Source organism: Pelmatolapia mariae, linkage group LG3_W (assembly GCF_036321145.2).
Source record: "Pelmatolapia mariae isolate MD_Pm_ZW linkage group LG3_W, Pm_UMD_F_2, whole genome shotgun sequence".
Classification (NCBI taxonomy): Eukaryota; Metazoa; Chordata; class Actinopteri; order Cichliformes; family Cichlidae; genus Pelmatolapia; species Pelmatolapia mariae.
The window spans coordinates 76950290-76969829 of record NC_086229.1 but is presented as its reverse complement, the minus strand read 5'-3'; the positions used below and the strand labels follow the sequence as shown (position 1 = coordinate 76969829).

General features: G+C 43.2%; 1 protein-coding gene across 1 annotated transcript in view; it reads right to left on the bottom strand.

Annotated features, from left to right (window-relative positions):
* rbpjb (recombination signal binding protein for immunoglobulin kappa J region b) overlaps positions 1–10506 on the bottom strand; it is a 65028-nt gene extending 54522 nt beyond the window's left edge. The window contains exon 1 of the mRNA XM_063469923.2: positions 10439–10506. Coding sequence (XP_063325993.1) covers positions 10439–10476 — 38 coding nt within the window. The 5' untranslated portion in view covers positions 10477–10506. The remainder of the gene's footprint in view (positions 1–10438) is intronic.
* Positions 10507–19540: the final 9034 nt, after the last annotated feature.

Here is a 19540-nt window from a genome sequence, read left to right as displayed (position 1 = left end):
TTAGTTAAACGTTAAGATGTCAGACGTTGCAGGAGACATAAACATGTCTGTATAGGTTCTCAGTCATCCAGGTCATGGTAGTCTAAGCAGTTTGGAAAGAAAGTGAATGGATTCATCCGTCCATGTCCTCCATCCAGTTCAGGGTTGCCAGACCCCTGGAGTCTGGCAACCAAAAGTCATGAAGTGAGAGGCGGGATACACCCTGGATAGGCCGCCGGTCTGTTGCAGGGCTAAAACGTTGATTATGTTCTATTGTTGACACAGACATGGACATCCACTTCCACTCAAACCATTGCACTCCGCGTTTAATGATGAACCTTGCATCACTCAAACCAAAGTGACAGTAGTGGATTGGTTCACGGTGTGAAAAATATAATCAGAGCTTAACACTTGAGTCCAGGAGGCAGAGCTTGGTATAGTGCCACTACTCCTCCACATTAGATGTAGTTCTCCCGGTACTTCTGGCTCAGGACGGTTCAGGAAAACTATGCAAACTCCACACAGAGAGGACCATCTCACTGTAGGGCAACAGTGCTAACCACCAAATCTCAGCGCTACCTTTATAGCTCACCTTTTTAAATTTTATTAAGACTTGACATTGCTAGGAGCACGCTTGCTTAGACTGACAGCATCTGCATGCTGGGCTTTACCTCTGCAGTGGTGATTTTTGAAGTATTTTTTATGGTAATTACCTGACAAATAATACATCTTGCTGTGCACTTAATTTTACTGAAAGACCACCCAAGACCTTTTATATATCAGTGATATGTTATTTCTGCCTGCTGATTAGCAGATATCTGTATTTTTTATGTGAATGCACACTTCTGACCACGCTAGGCTGTCTGGCTCCACTATGATGTCCAAATGCTAAAACTGAGGCTTCAGAGTCAGTTGGTGATGCTGTGTTGGCTACCACCATCTTTTATATACAGTCTGTCAGTCAAAGGCCACTGTGACATCACGAAACGGGTTGTTGATAGGACACTAAATTGGTGACATTGGCGATATAAAGTCCTCAGTACCTGCATTATATGAGTCTCTTAGACAGTCTTTATTCTGCGCTAAGCTAACCGGCTGCTGGCTCCAGCTACAGAGGCAGCACAGGAACATGAGCGTGGTATCTTTTCAATGAACTGTTAAAGCAAACAGTTTCCAAAATATCAAACTATTCCGCTCACTGTGAGATATGATACGAATCAAGAAGAAATCAACAAAGTGTGAGCGCATGAAATAGCAGTTTTTGCTCACCTCTGTCCGTGACAGATAACCTATCAGTGTCAGTGCGCAGCACCACCAAACAGATTCTCTGTGTAAAGTAGCAGATGTGATATCCCCCAGCGTACACTGTATAAATCTACCCATTTCATATCTTTCATATGCATAATTCATTTTTACGGAGCTTCACTGTTCTGCCAGAGAGAAAGAGAAAAAAGGAGGGCGAGTTAAAGAGTTGCATAGAGTGTGCCTGGCCTGCAGCCCGCTCTATGAAGACGCAGAGACCTCAGAGACGAGGACCTCATCCTGCCCTCAACCATTTTTCCTTTCCTTCTTTTTTTTTTTATAGCCATCCGAGAACCTCCAGTTACACTCAGAGCTGAATGGGGAAGCATAAAGTTTCCTCAAATGTTTTACAGCTGAACACAGTAAAAGGAAAAAAAGCTAAAAAAAAAAAAAAGAAAAAAAAAAAAAAGAGCAACTACAGTTTTCAGAGAAAATAGGAGTCAAATAGAAAAAGAGAAGAAGCTACTTCACTTTTACATTTTAGTGGTATTAGCAATTCCAAAACTTCGAAGTCTGAACTTTGACCTTTCCTGGTTCTCTTTAAATGTAACTCGATTTAAAAGGCCACTTGCAAACACAATTTTAAGGCTTTTTCCTGTCATATACATGTTTCTCTCTTGCTCCAAGCTTCGGATTCTTGATCATTTTTCTTCATCATTTCAATTTCCTCCTTCCCCTCCATGTCCCGTTCTCTCATTAGGAGTGAAAAACCATTTATTTTACCAGAGCCAGGGCCAATTCAGGCAATCATGACTAAGCCGTAAGCCTCAGGTCTATAAATCCCCGCACTTGACTGCTTTAAGCTTGTGGCTCAGAATGAAAGACAGATTGAGATAGAGGGCGAGAGAAATCCTAGTCCCCAGCGGAAACGCCACTAACTCGTACATCATCCCATCAGCGCCGCAGTCTGAACGGTTTGGGCTGAAGGGTGGTGTTGCACCAATCGACAGTAAAGTCTCATAATTCCCCTTCCTTTGAGTACTGAGCTGAAATTGCAAAATTAACGTGTTATTGTTCTGTGAGTTTGGCCAATTTTCACATCCAGCTTATCCTACTAAGCTGAAGCCCTACTAACACTTATAAGAAAAAAAAAAGAAGAAGCCATAAAATAGGGAAATGATTTTTATCAGCAGATGTGAAGAGTCGAACAAAGCGCGAGAGAGAAAGTGAACCAATTAGGGAAGTGCAGATCGAGCTTCCTGACGAGCAACTCTTTGACTTAGTCATTACAGCCGGGGTGGTGAAACTTCCTGACACGCTACAGCACAGTAGAAGTGCAAAGCAGCGACAGACAGAGGAAGGTGGGCCGAGAGACACTGGGTCAGATGTAAGACACGCGAGCTGATGGATGCGGACATGAAGGATGGACTCGGTTGCAGGAAAAGTCCACTTACTGCTGTAAACAAACTCATCTGTGCGTTATCGCAAGAATAAAAATTACAAACTGATCAACTCTGGCTCGTGTGAGTCTGAGTTCACAGCAAGAAAAGGGCTTCCCTGTCTATTCGTCCATCCGTCAGGTCCATCTGTCTCGCTGCCGAGGCCTCATGGGAAAAGCCTGGGGCGGACGAGGGCAGACAGTTTGACAAATGGGAAGGACGATGTGTCCGAGTAAGGGGCGCGCCTTCTCTCCCCCTCTCGCCCTTCCACTCAAAGCCTCCTCACTTTTATCACATGACTGTCATTACAATTAGGTCCCAAAGACATCGCAGTGCCCGACTGCTTTTTGCAGAGAACGACAGGGTGATAAGTTTGCAGACTGTCAAGGGAGCTGAAGGGCCTGTTTTGCAAGCCCGCTCTTCTGAAAGAAAGAGGCGAATGGGAGGCATGAGGAAAGAGACGTTTCCCCTTTCCTGGACTCTGAACGGTTCACGGCGAGTTCAAGCTGCCAAACGTATGTGGGGCGAGAACTGCACAGGCACGCTATCTGGCAGCTCTGACACTTCCTTAACCCACAGCTTGGATATCACATAGGGAAAAAAAAGGAGAAAAGAAATGTTATATGATTGACTTACACCACTGCTTTAAGAAACACAATCCAGGGCTTATGGGTTTAATAAGAGCCTTTATGATCTATTGTTTGTCTGATAACTGATCACATTCCCAATTTATAATGAAGAGCGATCACAGAAATCCACAGCGCGTATTCATTAATTATCCTCTCGCACATGCTGTAATAGAGCTAGATTACAGACTTTCACAAGCATGACACAGTCACAAAGACCCATAAATCCATTAGTGTGATGGTTATCAGCAAAAATAGCGCATTTGCTCCGTTACCTGAGGAGTTACATCACCGTTGCAGCCATGGCACTTTGATGATCATCTTGTTGTGGGTCGCGCACAGCGGATTTCATTCTTGTTTTCACCAGAGGGAAGGCTTTCTCATAAAAAGTTATGTGAGCCTCGCTCTGGGCCGGCTTGGCTTTGTTTCTTGTCGCCATCTTTTTAAATCAGCATTTGCCTCGGGGTATTGTGCTTTGATTAAAAAAGCAGAGCTGACTGTGAGCTCTGAAAACATGCCGAATGCATTATGTTATGGAAAGTCAAGACTGTCTGGTGGAAAACGTGACAATGTCAGAGGGGAATATTCGGAATATTGATGCATGCCAATGGGTTTAATCAAAGCATCCAAACATATATTTTGCCCTTTTCTGTATATGAAACACATTTTATAATGACATATTATTGCTACTCAGAATAATGCTGAGGGAGTTCTGCAGCAGCCTAAATAGGACATAATGGGAACGGTCAGGCTACTGTAGGCTACGTTCAACAGAAAATGTGGCTCATTCATCATGTAGAGTTATTTGTTCATATGCCTAAGGAGGGAAAAAAGTTTTTTCAATCACCTGCAAGTTCTTTTCACTTTTACACACCTTTAAAGTTTTCCTCAAGCATAAAAGGATCCTAAGTATGCGTACTAATAAAGGAAAGTTGTTCCGATCTCACACGGTTGTCTGAAAATAGCATTTAGTTAGCTTCATTTAGCTAAAAGGCTAACGTTAATGGTGATAATAACTAGTCTACCTCATTCTAACAGTGTAAAGTCCATCAACCAAAAGCTTAGTACAAAAATAAGGGTGGCTATATAACAACCAGTCTAATTAGCATTGAACACATTTTTAATCTGTATTTTAAATACAGCTTAGCAGTCGTTCTCATCTCTGTCTTTGCCACAACAGATTGTTACACTTTCCGCATCATCATTCAAGAACAAGACTTCAAGATACTTAAACTCCTCCACTTAAGGCAGATCACTCTGGGGACATTCTGCCTTTTTTGTCACTGATTCGAGGCGCTAATTCTCATTCCTGCTGCTTCACTGTCGGCTGCAAGCTGCACCAATGTGAGCCCCCCTCATGTCTCATTCACCCAGTCACGCTTTCTATCGGATAGAAAAATTGGAGGAAACCTGATCTTTCCCGAATAGTAGCATCTAGTATCTTGCCCAAGGATATTTTGGCAGATGGACTGGAAGAGCTGGGGATCAATCCATCAGCCTCCTTATTGGTAGACCCACTCTATCACCTGAGCCACAGTTGCCCTCAGTGTAAAGACCTCGGTCTTTTAGGAACCATCAAATGAATAATTTATGGTGGTGTGGGCATATGACTAGGATGCTTGCTGTGCACATACTAGGTGAGGTGTTTTAGGGATGTCCTACTAGGAGGAGGTGCCAGACGAGCCCCAGGATATGCTGGACAGATTGCATTTCTTGGTTGGCTTGGGAGTGCCTTGATGACTCCATGGAAGAGTTGGAGAAAGTGCCTGGGGAGAGGTTGGTGTAAGGTCTCTGCTGAGACGGCTGTGGCCACAGCAAATGGATGGATGGATGTTCAATCTATGCAAGAACTGAAATGTAATAATGTCGCATTGTCAGCATACCCAGTATATATTTGACCTGGCTTCTTTTACATTCTGATGTATCCCAATAAGAAGTGAACCACCTTCACAAAACCCACAGGTATACCTGAAACTGCCTCACTAAGCCTCTAATCCTGCTAATCCTCAGACTATTTCTTGAGAAGCTTTGCATTTACTGAGTGTCTACCTGGCCTCTCCTCCCTTTTCCAGTCTTCATGCTAAGCTAAGCTAACTGACTGGTTCACCTCTACTGAGAAGATTGAAACATCATCATATATTATCATTCAGCAAGCTGGAAAAATGGTAAACTATAGCAGGAAAAGCTAATCAGTGACAGGAATATACTTGTCCTGTGTGGATAAAATGGCATGCTAGCTGTTTCCCCTATTTCTGGTCATGCTAAGCTCAGCTAACCATATCCAATTTCCATCTCTTTGGGATAAATATTTACCCTATCATATCATTCTTGGAAATAAAGATAGTAAGCTGACATTTTAGTTGCTCTTTTAGGGATTACAAGCACAAGATCCTACAAAGTCAGCCAAGCAGGCTTCCTAAAGGTTGCCGGTTCCAGCTCTCAGTCTAGCTAAGGGACTGTTAGTGAGGAAAGTAAATGTGTACTGCAATTCAGCCCCTCAACAACTACCGCTGAGACTCCCATAAGCCGTTTTATTAAGCATAAATCCTTGTTCCTCAAGAGGAGCTGTTAAGTAAAGAGACGACAGCCAGGAACCCAAAAGTGTGTGTAATAATATAGCGTGTGTGTTGTAATAAGTCATAAAAACTTTCAATGAATGACTCACAAATCAAAATAGGAGTCAGAAATCTCAAATAGCTCAACTTAATTGTTTCAAATGTCAGGATGTTCATCATAAACATCCAAACAACACCTTCTTTGGCGATTTAGCTGCGATGCAAAGCTTCTATGGATGTGAGTGACGGCCGCGTTCCACCTCAGAAAATCTGAATCGATGCGTGCAGCCCCGAAACGAATCTCTTCTTGACCCCCTCGCGTGGATCAAAAGCATGATTTATGGAAGATGTAAGGAGTATATGCTGCAAAAATACTCTAACTTCAACACGAGCTACTTTGTTTGTTGTCAGGATGTGGTTGAAACACCATCTTCTGAGCCTACGGATCCAGTATCACAGTCGGCTAGGCCAAAGCCAGCGACGTTCTTTGCCAGAAAAAGAGCCGAAACGTCTCCAAAATGCAAACCCTTAAGAGACTAATCAGGAACAGGGTCAAAAATGTCATAACAATAGAAGCTTCCAACAAAAGTAAGGCTCTCCACTTTGTGAAAAACCTCCCGGGATATATTCACATTCAGTAAACTAGGACCGTGACTCGTTTAGCTTGGCCTGCCGCCCTCGTCAGTTAAGACTTCTAAGGCCAAAGCGTGGTGAAGGCTCATAGCAGAAGCAGCCCGATAATGTTACAATACACAATGTTAATGTTTCTTTAACAAGAGCAAGTGACAGGCGGTATTATATCATGACAAAAAGATTGATAGACAGTTATTAGTGGGCACAAAGTACTCTTGCTCAGCTCAGCCCAAACCTCAAAGAAGTGCATTTTTTGTTTGTTGAGGACATCTCAAATGGATTGTTTCTGCAAGACGAAAAATATCAGTTGCTCCAGTGATTCTTAAACGAATATCCGTGTACGTTTGCTCCCAGCTTCCTCTTCCTCGTGCACTCGTGAACTTGTAAAACATGATATATTGTATATTTACATGACTTAAAAAAGTCTGGGCTAGTATTGCAATTGTTTAGTAGATCGTGTTTAGACAGACAGCTTTACTTTGTTAACTGCAGCATATTTGGCTGGTGGGGGTTTTGGAGGGAACAAACCTCAGCCAAGTGAACCTCTCAAACCTTGACCTTTGCCTCCTTGACGCCCACACTCTCTCTCTCTTCTTCTCTGTCTCCACACGAACGCTCGCACAAATGTATTCGCACATCAGAAAACATTTTGCAGCGCCTGCCTTGTCCGCAAAAATTAAGCTGGAAAAAAAAAATCTCTGACACACAAAAAGGAAGAGGTGATACAGTCAGTGCAAGCTGCACACACGCCCACACATGGAGCATCCAAATGCGCACACTCACAAACAATCTCTGGCCAAGTGGCTGCACCGCTGGGGCCGTGACCCTGTGCTCCTTTCTCCCTCCCTCCTCCATCTCCCAGCTATCCGTCTGGGGGCCGATAGAGAGAATGGAGGCAGGGGTTGGAGAGGAGCTGAGGGGCAGGAAGAGGACTGGTGATTAGGAACGGAGGGGGGGATGATCATACCCCTGACCCTCTGTCCAATTCCTGGCAGCCACCCTGCTGCTCCAGGAGAGAAGAGAGAGAAAGAGAAAGACCCTGCAAATATTTGTGATCGTTCCACACCCACACACTAGATAGTGAACATCCGCATTCTGACAGGCAGCACGGCATGGGTGTGGATTTTAGCCAACGTAGTGGCACGGCTCCATGGAAGGCAATGCGGGTCAGTCGGTCTGTAAGTCGAGCAGCTTTAGACTCTGTTTTAACAACTGCTGCATGGACTAGCATCAACTTCAATGCCTTCAAATCTATTAAAATTCCAGCAGCACCAGCTGCACTTTGTGTTTAGTGCGAATGAGCTAATTTTAGCATGCTCACACTAAACCAAAAAGGGTGTTATCATTTTCACAATAAACAGTCAACATGATGACTTCAGTGCTAAGTCTTGTTTTCGGTTTAGAGGTAATGAGACCTGCTATGATGGTTTGGAGATGGTGGTACTCATTGATTTCTAAGGCCGAATCATGCAGGCATAGAAACTGGTCACTGACCCCCTTATAGTCACTGGTCTCTATGGAAAAGTGATTATTCGGCAACCCGCTGATGAGAAATTAAATTGCAAAGAGGAAAAAACCTCCTTACGATTGCTTTAGTCACTAACAGGTTGCCATGGTCACCAGTAGTTTGCATGGAAGATGCTGCCTTGTCTGCAAACGCTCACCAACTGCTCGCCAAGCAATAGTGAAACTGATAAAAACACAACACAAACTGGAAACAGAGCGCGTTTGCCTTCAGAGTAAAAACCGCTGCAAACGACATTTTTAAAAAGGCTCAACTTTTACTTTCAAGGCAAATATTAACGGTCGTTGTTGCAACAAGGTTTTTGGTGCAGGACCCTTTTTATGACAGATTTCACCAAGTGACAGACATTAACTTCCAGCACTACTGTGGCAGAGGTGTGGTCTTTGACTCCGCTGCAGGGAAGGGGTGGTGCAGCGGACTCGAGGGGCAGTGCCGGGAAGGCTGGCAGGGCAGCTGTGTTGAATTTAGTAATCACGATCTTCCCCATTTCAGTGACGGCAGGACATGAGCGGAAGGAAGACAACTGGGAAGCTGTCTGGCTGGAGTCAAAAACATCAAATAAAGACTGTTTACTGTAAATACACATTTTACAAGCATGCTGCGCCTGGCGAGCCGTGACTGGGGTTTACAACTACTCAGCAACCAGCTGGGGAACGGTCCAAGATAACACCTTTGACCAAAAGAGGGGTGAAACCTTTTTTATGTGTACAGCATGACAAAACAAAGTAGATAAGGTCTGATAAGACAGCCTCACGCTTGGAGCAATGTGCGTGTTTGCAATACATAATAAAATTGCTAAACCCCATTTTGGCCCCGTGAAGGCCACTTGGTGCAACACCTGCAAGTAGATTTTCACTGCGAAAATGTTTTTATGCACCAGTAAATCAAGATTCTCATAAATCCATCACACGGCAGTCATAAATCACCACTTCTCCCATCTGCAGGGCAATTTGATACCAACACTTTCAGATGTATTCACTTTGGGATGCATCTTTGAAAAGCTTTCAGTGGCCTCAGCATAAATGGAAGTGATCCTCTGCCTGCATTTATATGGCGTGACTGAATGACGGCGAGCGATTGGGCCGAGCCAGCGACACTGTACATTAGCGAGCGAGGCCGGATATTAGAACAAGCGAGCGAGGGAACAGTAGTAGTAGTGTGAACAGACGGGTGAGGAAATGGGGTGGCAGGCATTCAGTGGGGGAGCTTTAGAAACGCAGGTGCCTTAATTGTCCTCCAATAAAGCCTCGGCGAGTGGGCAAACCTGTGAATGAGTGTCTGTTAAAAAGAGGGATGAATGAGGCGCACGTGAATAAATGAATGAGTGAATGAATGAGCAAACGAGTGCCTGGAAGAGTAAGCACTCTGTGGGGAAGCTGGAGAAGATTGTGGATGATGGGTGGGTGGAGGAGGAAGAGACGAGTGATGTGTTGGAGGTAAAAAAAATTTAAAAAAAAGATCCAGAAGGAGAACAGGGTGGAGGGGACATTTAAGGAAGAGGAGGGGGGCAAGCAGAAAGAAATGGTGAAGCAGATATACAAACAGATATGTGTGTGTGTGTGTGGGGTGGAGGGGGTGCAAAAATCAGGATGGAAGTGGGGGGGGGGGTGGAGTTTTAGTCAGGCCTGTCTCAGACAATGTGACATGGCACACGCTATTAATTCTGGCTCAGCGGAGAGACCCTGCCTCGCCATCTGCTCGGGGTCAGGGGCGTTCGCTGGGGTCGGCGTCACATCCACCCCCACTGCCCCTCGCTAACCCCCCCACCTACTCACACTCAGACACACACACACACATCCACAGACACAAAATCAAACCCCACCCCACCCTTGCCGTCCTCGCCTGACAGACACCCGGCCAGGCCCGCGTGCATTTCCATAAAACAATTGCAAGCCAACCTGCTCCCGTGTCGGGTGGGTGGGGTTAAGAGGGGAGTGGAACGCTGGCTAGTGCTCCTTAACAATGGCCTGTCAGATGAAAAGGCCCTTGGTGAACTTGATATACATTACAAAAGAGCCACACCATGGTAGTCCCCGGGCTCAGCCTCGCCAACCTGCGGTTGAATTTGAGCTTGGCGTTCATTCGTTTGTTTGCCCTTTGCGCCCCCCCTTCGTCGCCTCTCCCTTCCCAACCACACCCCCTTCCTCTGAAGCCCACAGAAAATTACATACACAGCCTGCATGTGCGCGTGGCAGGCTGGCGCTGCGTGGAGGTGGCGGTGGTGGTGAGGTGCTTTGCATTCATTTTACAGTAAGGACAAAGCCTGCAACATATGTGTGGTGGCAGTTATTAGTCAATTAATCAGCTGGCCTAAATAGACTATATGTGACTACAGCTCTCAGAAAGACATTTTAGAGCGAGCATAACAAATTATAGTCCTTTAAACAGCAGTCTAAAGTAAAATTAAAATATATGAAGTAATAAGAAGACAATATTTACCTGCTGTCACGGGAGTTCCCATTCACCAACAAAGCCATCGCATACGAGAGCGTGCAGAACTACAAGACTTTGGGATCCTAATTCTGTTGGTGCTTAAAGATGGGTTTGGGGTTAAATAAGAGAAGATCAGATGGCGATGAAACTCTAGCACCTCATCTCCTAACCATTTTCATCTACCCTAACCGTGCATCTATCCAGCTATCCATCTCCGGCCTCTGATGCTTTTATCTCAAACAAAAGAAAACTTCCTGATTTCTTTGACCTCCTCGGGGTGTGTGAGTGTTCATCAGCCAATGCATGTAGATAGTGGGGGGTTTAAAACCCTCCTGCCACCCCCCAAAGCTAAATCCTTTAATCTGCTCTCGGACACGTCTGGAGGGCAAAACAAACAAATAGGATCCCCCTCCTCCTCCTTTCCTCTACTACTAAGTTCAAACACACACACGCACACACAGATCCCCTCTAGAGCGCCCTGCCACCCACGCCCCCATCACCGAACATGACATCACTGCGTGGAGAGGGTGACATTAACCCTCTCAAGGTTAATGAAGTGAGGTTGTGACTGCAAGGTTGGTGATTCAAATCACGTTGGCGGGCATCTTGGAGAAATCCTCAAGCTTTACCAAGATCGAATATGGTCCCACTTGACTTCCTTTGTGAAGCCTGCAACATAATCAAGTATGGGCTGAGGCCAACGGACTGGGAGAATATGCTTCGATGTATGTGGTTTTGATATGTAGTAGCTGTTAGCGTTAAAAGGCACAGTCTAAAAAAAAGGCAACAGTTAACCTTTTTCTGATTGAAGCATCTGATATTAGCATCTTTAAATATTTTGTTCAGATAGTAACACTGCAGTTTCCTGGTTTAGATGGATGTTAAGCTAAATTTGACAATATACCTAATTTGTCTACACACTCCACTATATATACATATATGTATATATAGCCACAACATTTGTTCGTGAACTCTAAAACCACTGCAAATGGCTGTCGAAAGATGAGACTTTTATATTTTTCTATGGTCCAAACTGGTTTAGCCACAAAAAAAAAAAAAAAAAGACATGGGAAAGGGAAATATTCTGGCCTGTATTTAAACAAGCATGTTAGGGTTACACCGATGTATGGTGCTCAGTTTTCATAACGAGCACTGACTGTTGGTTTGAGACAAGAAACAAACAGTGGTCTCTTGTGTCAAAGTCCAATGTTTTGTTGATTCATCCATTTGCTCAGACCTCCTTCCACTGTGCACTCTACTGGTCTATGATATTGCATCTTATTCATCCCTCAGGCTAAATCTGTAAAGCTGTTCCTCCGTGGGTAGCTTTGGACTGCCCGTCTGCTTGCAGACAGCATATATTGTCAGTTGGGGGCTGTGTCAAAAGCATCTGGTACAACCGCTGTGTGGGTTACTCTTGCTTACTGGTCCATCAGCAAGCTGCTGAGAAGACCAAAGTTATAATGTACAAAAAGCTGAAGTGAAACCGAGTGTTAAAAACAATGAAAAGTGTCCACTACAGCCACTTTGTGAGGTTATTTCAGTATTCCAGCCAACTTGGCAGCATTCAACTGATACAGCATCAACAACATCAAGCAGTTGGGACTTTAGAGGACTACACAGGAGCATGTTTGAACCCCCCACCCACCCAGTAAGCAAATACCTCTACAAAGGGACACAACTCCTGAAACACGCTGGTTCACAAACACCTGGCAGCCTGATGACTGTTAATTGTGATTTGTTGCTGTTTAAATTAATTTACATTTATATGAAATTGAACAGGAAAAATGTGCATTACTCATCCATTCAGCGAGTGGTTTCTTGTTCTCTCAGCGTGTTTGCATGAAAGATTCCGATTTGCGTGAAATATTACAGACCACCGAACTGTGGTGAAACTTGGAAAATTGCAACGTAAACCAGAAACCGAGAATGTTCACCTTCAAACTAAAAGTTGTGCCTAAACCGGAAACCACAATGTTTCAAAAGGTTGACTTTGAAGGTTAACCGGCTCCATTTACGGTTTGTGTTGCGCTTTTCACAGTTTTGCAACTGCTTGGTGAGACGTTGGCGTTTTCTTTGCAAACTGCCTCTTTACCACTGCAACCAACACATTTTGAAAGGCTGCGTTTTGTAGTAGCTGAAAAGTGTTTGCAGGTAAGTCAACATCTTCTGTACAAACTCGGGGCAACTCTGGATATCTGCTAGCGACCAGAGCAGCACCATTCATTTTTAGTGCTTTGCTTACTTCACTCTCAGATACCTTGACCTCTTTGCTGAGTATGAGTAATTCTACCTAGCAACCTCCAGCAACCACTTGCCAACTAGTTGGGGACTACACCCTAGGGAACTGCGGTTGCCTGGGGAGTAGGGGTGGGAATCACTGACCAGTCACTAGGCCTACATGACCGTGGCTTTAGGGATCGATTTCACTTTGATTTCCGGCAAGCAGCCGCCAGCTAATTAGGGAAAATACTCATACTGTCTAGGTCTTAGTGAGCGGGGCCTTAGATGGCTCATCTGCACACATGATAAACCAGTAAGATTTTCTTGTCAGATATTAAATCATTTATTGGTTCCTTTATTGACAACTCACATACAGTCATTGATAGATGGAGTGTAGTGTGGTCTAACCCCTTATGAAGCCCAGTTTTACCCTTTCGCAATTTAATCCTTACATTTCTATTGCACAATGTAACTTTGCTTACACACTTCGGATCAGTGTCCTTTTAAATGTGGGTCAGGTGGTCTGACTGAGGCTTACTGCTATAACAATGAAAGTGTGTGGGGGGGGGGGGGATGGGGACTCCAGCTTAGGTCAATGTTGAAAGGTCAAAAGATCAGCTTCAGAAAGAGTCGTGAACAGCAGCTGCTGTGTGCATATTATGCTAGCAATTTTAAAAAAAAGGGAGGAAAGAAGACAGAACGACAGGCAAGTAAAAGTCTAGATGATCTGGAAATAAACCCTCTCCAAGAAAAATGTAATGTTAATACAAGCAGACAAGGAGTGAACCAAAACATCATTTTAGGTCACCAGAGAAATGTGTATCTATTTATATATCTCCGTTGTCTGTCCTCAGTCTGGCCTCTCCCTTTTCCTTCCCTTTCTTCTGCCTATAAAACCAACCTTATTACCTTTAAATAAAAAAAAACATTTCCCCCTCTTTTTTTCCCTTTCCATTCATTTTCAGTCTCTTGCTCCCTGCGCTGTGGGTTACCTTGGACTCCTCACTGGGTGGGAGCTGTGATGAGCCAAAACGGTGATGTCACTGTTGTTATTTTCAAGAGGGGTGAGCTCATTGGCTGAAACCACAGAGGAGCTGGCATCCAAGTGTCAGGGAACAAGCAGCCGAGGTTGCTAGTGGCCTGACGCCGGCCTTCGTTTGCACTACAGCTGGGGAAAGCATCTGGGATAAGTTGCAGGAGCTCTCAGTCTATCTCTCCATCTTTCTATGTGTAAACAAGTGTAACGAGTATTAACTAATGCGAACGAATACGGAGCAACGAAAAGAGCGACTGGGACGAAATAGAAAGCAGCGCCAAGGCTGCAGCAGACAGAAAGACTAAACAGAACTGCTTTTTGCGTTTTAGAGTCTGCCTCGAAGGCCTCGAGCAGCAGCTACAGGAGAGTGGAGGCCAGCAGCCACATGCTATCTGACCGTGACACGGAAAGAGTGACACAGCTGTGCAACATGTGCCAGAGGACTGATAAAATACAAGCTTCTCCTCGTATGATTTCTGCTTGGAGGCGTTGCTCTGTTAACTTTTATGCTGAAGAAAAAAGAATCGACTCTGACACGTTAAGAAGAATTTAGTAACGCTTATATTGTAGTGCGGTTTAGTGAATTTCCTGTTTACACACAGAAAATCAATATCACATCGCAATGCTTCAAGTTTAGTTAGTGTGATGTTTGACAGAAAACCTTTTTTTTCACTTAAGGGGTCGATATTGAAAAACCGTAGAGAACTTACTGTGATGAAGGTTGATAGCAGACACATTTTATTTTTTACTGCATATAAAACTCAGGTCCCATAACAGGATTTCAGTCAGGATGAGGTCTGGACATTTACTGGACCATTGCAGCACCTCAGTTCTTTCCTTTTTCAGTCATTGATTGGGATCATTGTCCTGTTGCATGACCCACTTTCAGCCAAGGCCTTTCGAATACTTTGGTATACAGAGGATTCATGGTCGACTCAAAGGTGCCCAGGTCCTGTGGGTGCAAAACAAGCCCAAAATCCTCACTGACAGTTGTTATGAGGTATTTGTGCTGTGTTTTGCTGGTGCAAACATCTATACTTTGGTCCTGTCTACCAAAGCACATTGCTCCAGAAGTCTTGTGGTTTGCAAACCTAGTCTGTGCTGCCATGTTCTTTTTAAAGAGAAGAGGTTTTATCCTGAAACCCTTCCAAAAAGCCATATTTGTTCAGGCTTTTTTGAAGTGTGCTGTCATGAACTTCAATATTTAACGTGCTAACTGAGGCCTGTAGTCTCAGATGTAGCTTTTGTTTCTCTGACCTTGACGTGAATTTGCTGGGATGTCCACTCCCGAGAAGATTCGCTGCTGTCATGAATGTTTTCGACTTCAGAATGATGGACTTCAAAGTGTTTGAAAAAGACCTTACAGCCCTTCCTGGATTGATGGGCAGACACTGTTGCAACATCATTGCTGATGTTTTTCCTTCTTGTCTTTGTGTTAACACAAACCCGAATGCTCCAGACCAGAAAACTTTCAAAACCTCTGCATTTACACAGGCAAGCATACTTATTGATTATCAGTTAATTAAGTGAATTTGATTAGCAGCAACTGGCTGCTACTTATACTTACTTATTTGGAAGAGGGTAAGTAGCAGTAAGGCTGTATGTAGTTTTTCCACACACTGATTCTGCATGTTGTCTCAGCTCATGTTAAATAAGTATAGACATGGTGTAATATATGCACAGTGTTGGGGAGTAATGGAATACATGTACCGCCGTTACGTATTTAAAATACAAAATATGAGTAACTGTATTCCGTTACAGTTACCGTTTAAAAAGGTGGTATTCAGAATACAGTTACTTTGTTGAAATAAATGGATTACACGGCGGTACTTTCCTGTTTCATATTCTCGCGGGTCAGGACTGTTTGGGTTTGTTTGACAGCTATGTTCTGTTGTTCCAGGCGGCAGCGTTACGGTTGCCATGGTTACAGGGTGACGCTCTCTCTCTGCGTGTTTCCTGGGTGAGAGAGCGCCTTTTTGTTGTTGTTGTTGTGCTAAGAATGCTACAGAATGTAGCCTCATGGGCAGTGTAGTCGGTGCTGCAGGGAGAATGGACTGCCATACCCGTTATGTGTCTGTGAGCGCGAGGAGGGAGAAAAAGGAAAAGTACGAGTTGTCATCGAGCAAAAACGGGAGCTGGAAGCATGTAAATATAATAATAATCACTGCAGCCAAGAAGAGTGCCTGACGAGCCCAGTTGTAAGTAAGCTATTAAGACTCGACTGTACACTGTGTTCGTGTTTTCCTCCGAAACAATAAGTTCCGTTGGAGCAGCCTTTCAACGCCTCTCTCTGTCTCTCGCAAGCAAAGTCGACCCAGACAACAAAGTAAAGCTCGTTTTCAGCTACGAGCCCGACACGAACCCGACGTTTTAGCCAGAGGTCCCTTTACTACGGTTCGGAGCCGTGGACCTTCAGTAACAGTAATAAATCACAGCAATAGTACATTCATGTAGTTGTAAAAAGCATGATAATATATTAAGTAATCCAAAGTATTCAGAATACGTTACTCTCATTGAGTAACGTAACGGAATACGTTACAGAATACATTTTGGGGCATGTATTCTGTAATCTGTAATGGAATACATTTTAAAAGTAACCTTCCCAACACTGTATATGCAGGACTGAAAGAGGTGTACCGTATTTTTCTGACTATAAGGCACACTTAAAATCCTTTAATTTTGTCAAAAATCGACAGTGTGCCTTATAATCCGGTGCACGTTATGAATGAATTCTGGTTATGCTTACTGACCTCGAACCGATTTTATGTAGTACATGGCGCTCAAAATTCTGGCAAAAAATGTTTTAGTACAACTTTGGTAAGCTACGAAGCTGCACCGCTTAATGGATTGTCGGAGCATTAAGGCTACGGCTGTAACGGAGTTAGAAGTTAGCATGAAGTTAGCTCGCTAGTTTCTACCTAAACCTGATATAGCATGTTCTGACTGAGAGATTTCTGAAAAAATTAAAACGTACAGCTCTGCCATCGCTTCCAACATAAATGAAGACAGAAAACTAAACAGCAGTGACATTTGTAGGGTTACTGAAGTTGGCCTAGCTGGTATATAACGATGTGCTACGTGATCGCTAGCGACACAGCTATGTTAGCATAACATAAACACAGTGAAGCTGGAGGATGAGTGCTAACTTTTTTCGACTCGACAAAAGTTAACGTGAGGTTTCCTGATGGTTAGGGACAAATGCAATCGCATGGCAGGATGCTGTAAACGGACCAAACTTCAGTCAGGAGAACAACTGAGGTAATCCATCCACAATACGAGGTTAGTCATTAATATACTGCAACAACACGGGAATAGAGCAGCTGCGAGAGAATTCAACATTAATGAATCAATGGTACAGAAGTGGAGGAAGCAAGAAGAATGAGTTGAGTAAAGTTTGACTTATCTGACTGTTCTGTTTCGCTTAGTGTGCCTTATGATCCAAAAAATAAGGTACTTTCTTTTTTATATGACTGCATGTTGTAAGCTATATTTAAATCCTTAGATGACACAAATGAAGACAGATGAGATGGTTTTAAATGAATACAAAGAGGGCATCTTTGATATTTAGTCATTTATCCACCTATATAGTAAATGGAAGGGTTTTTTTTTTTCTTTTAAGAATTGGTAGAACTGGCAATATAACAGAATCCAATATGCAAACATAACTGGAAAACTTCAAACCAGAAAGTTGCTTTTAACACATTTGCTCTTGTTATGCCCTCTCACTTTGGGTTTTAAATGCATTCAGGAAAATGTAGGCGATTATTTTTAAAGTTAGCAATTTCCAAGGCACATAAAGCATTTTGAACCTTAGTTTTTACCACAAATAAGGCCAAGACGTTCACTCAGAAAACAGCAATTGAAATCTTTGGAAGAATCCTTAACTGGACAGTAACACTTGGGAAATCACTGGTGGTTTCAGATGAATGGTATTTATTTGAGGGTGGAATTCTTACTTATAAAGAAGAGCTTTTCACTTTTTTGCAGATACAATGCAATTTAATTCAAACACCATAAAATTATTATAAAAGATATAATCAAAAGGTTCTGGTGCATCAGGCTGGCAGTGTGCTTGTTGGGGTTTTTTCCTTCTTGGCTGTGCAACATGAAACACGAACATGAACAACCACCTAGGGCCAGACTTGAAATGCTGACTTCTGCTGTAACCTTTGCCAGAACATTTACCGCAAACCAGTTAAACAGTGTGCATGTGTGTGTCAATGAAAAGGCAGGACTTTTTTGGCCACACCAACAAAATCATCACTCCCACCCTCCTTGCTCATTAAACTTGACTCCTGGAATTGACTTGGTCATCTTTAACAAAGACAAAACGCGTGTGAGTTACAACATGACGCAGTGGCAGGGATCCAGTGCGCATCAAAATACACAGGGAGTGCTGAGGATTGTGGCCAAATTTAAATGAAGTTTGGTTTCTGACAATACCTTGGCCGCACCTTGTATGCAGCATGGAAACAAACACTGGCTGTCAAGAAAACTCTCAAACATGCACATATGAATAATGTAAATGTTGAACCACACCCTGTGTAAACATGTAAAGTAAGCCACACTTCTTACCTTTGAGGAAAACTCTGTTCAAAGGCTCCATTTTTACAGTAATGTGCAAAAATCTTGAGTCACCGCTCATTTCTTTTGATATTGATTCCAAGGAGCCAGGCTTTCTTGTAATATTTTAAAGTGCTCTTGAGCAATAGTTCTGCTTTTCTGGAGGTCTTTCGAAGTTTTTGTTTGGATACTAGTTTCCTTTTCTCTCATTTCCAGTCCAGTCCCTGTACCTGACCTTTTTCACAGGAATGATTTTTTGTCTGTTAAGCCAGTTAACACCAACAAATGAATCATTCAGGCACAAAAAGGCTCCCTAACTTAGCAAAGACATATTTGTATCTTTCGGTACTTTGTCACTAGCAGACTTTCACAAAACTGCATTATTTGTTCTCATTTCTTTAGCTGAATTCATGAACGCTGCCAAAGATAGCACAGTTTGACAGTCATAAAATGATTTTTTTGCAAATATTCCCTAAGTACTATCAGCATGGCATATCTCAGCTAAAATTTTGTACACCTTGCTGAGATATGCCATGTGTCCTTAAAAAATTTGAGGAAACTGGACAAGTGGAGTAAAAAAGAAGTGTCAGGCCTAAAAACTATTTACAGCAGATGAACAGTATCCGAAAGTCATGTCCTTAAGAAACAGGAAAAAGGATCTGGCCCTTCAGTTGACTCTACTGTTCACTGAAGCCTCATCAGAAATGGTCTCAGTGTATGCATGGCTGTCAAAAAGCCACTCCCAAGGAAGGGAAACAGGGTATGTCAAATCACACAAGAACTGGACTGAAAATCAGTCGCAGCAAAGCATAGTGGAGGCTCTGTTAAAACTGATGGAATTATAAATGGAGAAAAGTACCATTAGATTTTGATCCACTATGTAATACCATCTTGAAATTATTAGATTGGCAACAGTGTCTTTTGCGTTTTAGCTTGAATATCAGTGCAGTAAAAACATACCCTGATAGAAAAACACACAGTGTAACTCTGTCAGTCATGGATTGGCCATCGCAGACCTTAACATTATTAAAGCAGAGTCTCATCTTGACAGAGAACAGAACAAAAGGCAGAAACATCCAAAGAAGATCTTTGAATGTCCTTCCTGGAGAACTATTCCCGAAGACTGCTTAAAGAAATGACAAGAAAGCTTGACTAACAGAGTTCAGGCTGTGTTGGAGAATAAAGGCGGTCACACCAAATATTGACTTTCAAGCTCCTTGGATTTCTAGAAACTCAGTTTTTGCCTTGATATACTGTATTTCGTCTATGTTTGCACATGCTTTTCA